At 37.8% G+C, this 7,811-nt stretch overlaps 1 protein-coding gene across 1 annotated transcript; it reads right to left on the reverse strand.

Moving 5' to 3' along the window:
* Positions 1–843: 843 nt before the first annotated feature.
* LOC104093471 (pentatricopeptide repeat-containing protein At3g49710) lies at positions 844–3,549 on the reverse strand. Its single transcript, XM_009599224.4, has one exon. It carries the CDS (start codon positions 3,217–3,219, stop codon positions 1,057–1,059), a length of 2,163 nt encoding a protein of 720 aa, XP_009597519.1. The 5' UTR covers positions 3,220–3,549; the 3' UTR covers positions 844–1,056.
* Between the last annotated feature and the right edge of the window lie 4,262 nt (positions 3,550–7,811).

Here is a 7,811-nt window from a genome sequence, read left to right on the forward strand (position 1 = left end):
CATGGGCGGAGCAAGGGTGGCGGAAGGAGTTCATCTGAACCCCCTTGCTGGAAAATTACATTATATATACAAAGTTAATATTTTATATATATATATATAGTAGAGGTTGAATTCCTTTGGCTTCTCCGTGTGTTCACTACAACCCCCAAATGTCAGCCATGGAAATAGCTGATAACCAAAAACCACAATAGTAACACGGGAAAAGCAAAGAACACAACAGGAAATACACAAGAAACTATGACATAAAGTAACAACTCCATTTTGGAAGTATAAACAATGATCTAATTCACCAAACCCCTTCTATTATGAGCATAGGAGCTGTGTATCTCAGTTCCATTTCTGCACATGCATGCAGAAAGTTGAGGAATTGTTCAATTTCTTGGACATTTGTCATACAACTGTTCAGTTTCTTGTACGTCTGTGATTCTAGTCCAAAAAGTTAATAAAGTGATACATCTAAATTGTTAAAATTTAAATCAAGACATTCTTTTCCCTTCAAAAGTTTTATGATTTCTTTTCCGCCATATAACCCATCATATGCTTGCTAGGATTTTGTTGCAAACTCTATACTTCTTGTTGCTTCCTCTTTCCCCGCTTTTGTAGGGTTCTTTAGCTGTTTCAGGCATGCACCATTTCACCTCTTTAAGATTTAACGTCACATTCCATAGTTGGCTTGTAATTATCCTTGCAGTGAATGAACAAGAGGTGGGCATCTTCATACCCCTACTCACATTATGCACATATGCTGCAAATGATTAGTAACTCCAGCTAGATCTAAGATCATTTAGAGCATTAACTATATAAGATTAAAGTGAATTAAGACACTCGATAACCCAATCCAAAACGACAGAAAGCTACATGCAGTGCACTCTTTCAAGTACTTCATTCATTTTTCCTTATAATTTCACTTGGTTAAACAAAAACAAAATTGTACTTCATCGTGCTAACTCAAAGTACACTATAAAACATTCACAACCTCACTCCCCATAGCCCATGACAATCACATGAATTGACTGGGATCAGACCAGCATTCTGATTGCAATAACTTATCAGCTATCACCAGTAATCCCCACAAGAACATGCCCCACCCTTGAAGCAATGAAACCTGTGGCAATCCCTTACTGTAATCACTCTTCCTGTCATACCAGATAGAAATTTAATTGCATTATGACAGTCACCACATATTCTCAAATTCTTTATTATAAGAATAGGTTCACCGTCTTTGGTCGATAAAAGCCCGAAAGCAACTGCCAACTTTTCACTATGATGCCATAAGCTTCTCTCTTTCTCCTCCTGCCTAGTTCCATCATCTCTAATCAGAGCCCACCTCAAATCTGGAGAATACCCTTCTTGCTTCATCTTCTTTGACATCTCTTCCCAGAATTTATACACCTCGTTTATCATCGGATGAGAACTATCTTCTGCCACAAAGACATGAACCCTTTTGGCCACCTCAATCCAACTGCAACCCACTTGCTTTCTGACTCCCTTGTCTCGCATTTGTTTTCTAATAGCTGCTACCTCTTCCCATCTGCCAAGACAAGCTTTCATGTGTACAAGCATGACATACGGTGCCGCATTTGAAGGATCCAGCTGAACACACTGGTTAGCTGCCTTTGTTGCTAGCTCTATATTACCATGCGTTCGACATGCCCCAAGTAACGAGCCCCAGCCAATTGTACCAGGATTATATGGCATTGTTTCGATTAGTCTCTCTGCTTCCTCGAGCTTTCCTGCTCGACCCAAAAGGTCAATCATGCATGAATAGTGCTCAACCTCTGGTTTTATCCCAAATTTGTCAGTCATTAAACCAAAATACTTCTTCCCTTCCTCGACTTTTCCAGTGTGTGCACATGCAGATAGGACAGAGATGAATGTTATATTTGTAGGTGTCAGATTTCTTTCAAGCATCCATTCAAATAGTAGCAGCGACTCCACTCCATGCCCATGCTGTGCATAGCCTGCGATCATAGAATTTAAAGTGACAGCATTATGCTCAGGCATTGTATCAAAAAGTAGTCTTGCATCATGCAGATTTCCAGATTTAGAATACATTGCAATGAGAGCATTGCTCACTGAGATTCGGTTGGACGTAATGCTAGACTTGACTGTCAAAGAGTGAATTTGTTTCCCTTGAGACGGTGATGACAAGTTGGAAGATGCACCAATCACGCAAACAAAGCTGCAATCATCAGGTCGATGGCCGGCAAACTGCATTTGTCTAAAACAAGCAACAGCTTCTTCACACAACTCAGACTGCGAATATCCAGAAATCATTGTGTTCCAAAGGACCAAGTCAGGATAAGGAATTTCCCGAAAGACTTTTTTGCAATCTGATATGCCACCACTACATTTTGAGTACAGATCAATCAGACCACTTCCAACGTGTGGGTTTTCGTGAAAACCCATTTTGATTAACCGAGCATGAAATTGAAGCCCACCGCGCAAGTCTTCCATGGACGTAAAGGCTGTCAATACACTTGCCATAGTAAACATGTCTAAATTTAAGTCCCTATGTTCCATTTCTTTATACAAAGCCAACGCCTTTGTCCCTTCCCTATGCTGCCCATAAGCAACAATCATCGTGTTCCAAGAAACTTCATCTTTTATTTTATCCATTGATGCGAATACCCTTTGAGCATAATCTAGAAGCCCATTTTTGCTATAGTACGTTATGAGAGTGTTGTTAACAGAAGCATAAGAGATAAGCCCAGCTGAAATAGACAAGGAATGAAGCTGAGTGATGAAATCAACATTGTCATTAGCAGCAGTAATAGCAGCGGAAAGTGTAAACCCATCCATGCCACGACCCATGTCCCTCAAGTCGAGAAAGAGTCTAAAAGCAGGCAGGGTGTGGCCAAGATCAGCGTAAGCGGAGAGAAGGGTGTTGTAAGAAACAATATCTGGTTGGGGAATTTTATCAAACAGTTTGTGGGCAACGTGGGGCTGAGACTCTTTGGTATAAGCATTTAGGATAGCATTGAATGAGAAGACATTGGGTGCAGGCGTGGCTTCGAAAGCCCTGCAAGCAGTGCTAAGGAGGCCACACTTGGAGTAGAGAAGGATGAAATGGTTGGAGAGGTAAGTAGATGATGGAATGAGTGATTTGACGTAAAGGGTGTGCAGAGATTTGCCAGTTAAGAGGTCTCTCTGGGCTATGCATGTTTTCAAAATGTGGCGGAAGTGTTGGAGGCACTCCACCAATGTTTGTTGGTTCATCTAAAGGGACAGTCGCACTATTGCGTTTGACATCATCAACTCTTGTTCTTGCCCTTCACTTGTAATCTTACCCGTTTGAATTTCATTAACAGCTACTACTGAAATTTACGAACCAAATTACTAATACTTACTCTTGAATTTATTGGTTAATAAGACACTTGTAGTATAAAAAGTTGGTAATAGCAAAAATATCACTTTTTCAAGGTTTATCAAAAGGGAAGCAAAGCAACAAAACAAAACTAGTTACTCCATGTTGTTTCGATTTAAATAACATATTTTTCTGATTAATCCATTCAAAAAGAATGACTTATTTTTATATTTAGAAATAATTTAATTTTAAACTTTTTATTTTACCTACTTTATCCTTAATGAGAAACTTTTATAGCCACACAAATATTATGACCGCATAAATCTTTTGTCCCATAAACTTTTAGGACCACATGTTTCAAAATAAAAAATTAATTTTTTTTTGTGTCAAGTCAAACTAAATCATCTAGATTGAAGCAGAGAGAGTAGAAATCAAGCGAGGGAGTAAATCCCAATAACATCTCCCATAACATGACAAGTTCTTGACTGAAAGCCAAATTGGCTAAACCAGCAGCTACCGAATTAGCCTCCCTGTAGATATGAGTAATAGAGACCACACAGTTACTAGGCAAGAGATAACAGATGCGGTTGACAATATCACCATGACACAAACCCTCCATACCGCAACACATGAACCACACTAGAATTATCAATTTGCAAGGCAACCCGACACCACCCCTTGTCCCAGGCTTTTTATGAAGACCAGTTAGAACCCTCTATAGCTCAGCTCTGAAACTGAAAATACATCAATCCTACTATTAGAAAAATATTGTCAGCAGTCCCCATCATAATACTCCTTCGAAGGGCCCTATCTGTATTCAAAGACCATCAACCCATCGTTAGAAGGTGACTAACCTAGCGAGACTACCTGCTTATTATTAGAAATATTCCCAATTTTCTTCAACGAATGCCAAAAATTAACACAAGCTCTAACCATGTTAACAATGGCTGCTACCTTTTTATAACTGTTTTTTGGAATAAAGCATCATTGCGCCAAATTCATATTTGTTAGCAGGTGAACCCATAGAAAATTCTCCAAATTTCATCCATAACTCCCTAGGATTCAGACATTAAATTAGCGATAAGCCAACAATGGAGATCAGGAGCAAAAAAGCGAGAATTGTCTTCTGCAGCAAAAATACGATCCCAAACTGTCCGAGTATAAATATAATCTCTCAAAACATGCAACAAAGATTCATTCTCTACTCCACAAACCGTGCAAGTACCCTCCAGAATAAGATGGCGGCAATATCTTTCTGAATTTGTACGAATTTTACCTTTGCCACATAACCAAAGTAAAACTCAAATTTTTTCAGGCCCCACACCAGCCCCAAATTAACTTCCAAATAGACAGAAGCTTATCCGAATTGGTAAGAACCTTACACATCGAAGCATCTGTGAAAGAGCCACTCGAATTGTTATTATCATTTTTTAATACTTTATTCTTTTAGGTGATATTTTTTCTTTTTTTGTTGGAATCTACGTATGTGTCTAGGTAAAGCATTCATTAACTAATTCATCACATACTAATACTGTTGGATTTTTATCTAAATAGATAAGAGGTGTGAATGAGAAATAGAAGGAAAAGATTTGGAGGGAAACGAAAAGGTTTAAGTTATTTTTTTTACTAATGCACTTTGTCCCTCATCGGAAAAATGAAAAGAAAATCTTCGTGCTTATATAGAGAAGCAGATCTTCTAGTTCTTAAAGAGTTAAGAAGGAGTGGTGCCTCGCGCCGTCGCCGTCGTCGCTTGGCTCCTCTTCGGCTTCGGTCAATTGATATGATTGATTGATAATTCTTTGGACCAAATTTATTTCCCATTTTCCGTTATATAATTTCTTTTCTAATATTTTTTTGCGAAATTTTAATTTAAAATTCGCGGTTTCCAATAGTCGTTTTGAGTTTAAAATTCGCGTCCAAACTTCTGCCGAAATGGTACCTCATATGAACAGGTATCTTCGCGCCTATTCAACCCAGACTGTTTGGCTATAAATTTAGAGGTTTTGTGAGATGACCCAAAAGATTATCTTTAAATTTAATAATTATTTCTATGTTTTGAGACCTCAAATAGTACCATTCCGCTTTTCTCGACTTGCGTGTGCAGTCCGTAAATTTTTCTAGAAAGTTTTTATGTGAAAAATTGATTAAAATGTGAAATAAAGCTTTAAAACTCAATTGGGTTGACTTTGGTCAACATTTTGAGCAAACAGACCCGGATCAGTGTTTTGACAGTTCCGGTAGGTCTGTATCGTGATTTAGGACTTGGGCGTATGCCCAGAATCGAATTCGGAGGTCCCTAACTCGAGTTATCGCATGTTGTCAAAATTTTGAAGTTTAAGGCTTAATGACTTTAAAGAATTGACCAATGTTTGACTTTGTTGATACCGAGTCCGTATTTTTGTTCCGGAATCCGGTATAGCTCCATTACTATATTTATGACTTGTCTGCCAAATTTGGTGAGAAACGGAGCTGGTTTGACGTGATTCGGACGTCCAGTTATTAAAATAGAAATTCTAAGTTTTCTTAAAAATTTCATTTGATTGGGTGTCTGATTCGTAGTTCTAGGTATTATTTTGATATTTTGATTGCGCGAACGAGTTCGTATTAAGTTTTTGGACAGGTGTGCATATATGATTTGGAACCCCGAGGGGCTCGGGTGAGTTTCGAATGATTTTCGGACCATTTTTGTTCAAGAATAGATGGCTGAAAATCTGGTATTTCTCAGTTTTGATTTCCTTCTATGCGATCGCGTGGCTTCATCCGCGATCGCGAAGGCTTAATGTCACTGATGAAAATTTAAACTATGTGATCGCATAGTCACGTCCGTGATCACACAGTGTCCGCAGTCAAAGCACCGCGAACGCGAGGGCCAAGCCGCGTTCACGTAGAAGGAATGAAGGCAGAAGCTGGGCACGCCATTTGTGCTACGCGATCGCACAAGGTAGTACACGATCACGTAAGGCTGAGAAAATATTCTCCACAATCGCATGACCATTTACGCGATCGCGTAGAGTTAAAAATCTAAGCAGCCAAAATATGCTTCGCGATCGCAAAGAATTATCTGCGATCGCGAAGAGTAAAATGGAACCGGGCAAAGACATGTTACGCGATCGCGAAGGAATTTCCGCGATCGCATAAGGTAAAAACCTAGACAAACAGAACTTAAGTTCTGTAAATGGGATTTCGACCCATTTTCTACCATTTTCGATTTTGAGCTTGGGTAAGACGATTTTTGGGCAATTTTTACGGGAAGACATTGGATTAAGTATTTCTTATCCTATATTGATTATATTTCATGATTCCATACTCATTTATATCATGAATCCGTGAATTTATGGAAGAAAAATCAGATTTTTATAAAATCTTCTAAAAATGTAAAAAGGAAATTTGAAGGTCAATCCGATGTCGGAATTCGATAATTTTTGTATGGTTGAACTCGTATCGGAACGGGTGTTCAGATTTTGTGAGTTTTTTCGGGATTCGAGACGTGGGTCCCACTACCGATTTTTAAAATGAATTTCGGATTTTAATCCGAAAAATTAATAAATTCATATGAAATTAATTCCTACGATTTGTATTGAGTTTATTGAATTTTTTATGATTCGATTTGAGGCTTTCGGACACTAATTCGCGAGGCAAGAGTTTATTGAAATTTTGAATTTGGTTGCGAAGTAAGGTAAGTGTCGTGGTTAACCTTGACTTGAGGGAATAGAACCCTTGAATGATTTGTTATATGAAATTCATGTGAACGACGTATAGGCGAGGTGACGAGTGTCTATACGTCGCCAAATTAATTATTTGCATAATTATTTGAAATCATAAATTATTTTAAGACATGAATTAATTATTATATTAATTGTTTGTCTCATATTCCATGCTCAATATTATGTCTTGAATCCATGCTATAATTGTTACATGTTTATTTGACTTATGTGACTTAATTCCTACTTGACATTTGGTATATTAGAAATTAAATTGCCTATTTTCTCCCTGATTTCCACAATTAATTGATACTTGTCATTACTTTTTCCTAAATAATTTATAAATATTGTGTGCATTGTTGCCTAATAATTTCTTAATGAATGTGGTATTTATTGGAGTATTTTTTATTATATTTAAGAGTTGTTAATTATATGGTTAGAGCGGGTTGCACGCTGCAACGGAAATAAAAAATAATATATTGGGGGATCGGGTTACATGCCGCAACGGATTATATTTTAAGTTTATATTGTTGGAGCGGGTTGCACGCAACAACGAAAATTTATTGAAGAATTATATTGTTGGAATGGGTTGCACGCCGCAACGAAAATTTATTGAAGAATTATATTGTTGGAGCGGGTTGCACGCCGCAACGGAAATGGATTGAAATAATAGTTGGTTATGACTGCGAGTTGGCTTCAACTGTTGAAATGAGTTACTTATTTTATTTCTATTATTGTTGTTATTACTATTATTGCGTACATGTTAATGTAAGTGACCTACCTTAGCCTCGTCACTACTTCGT

The sequence above is a fragment of the Nicotiana tomentosiformis genome, chromosome 4, assembly GCF_000390325.3.
Source record: "Nicotiana tomentosiformis chromosome 4, ASM39032v3, whole genome shotgun sequence".
In the NCBI taxonomy this organism is placed as follows: Eukaryota; Viridiplantae; Streptophyta; class Magnoliopsida; order Solanales; family Solanaceae; genus Nicotiana; species Nicotiana tomentosiformis.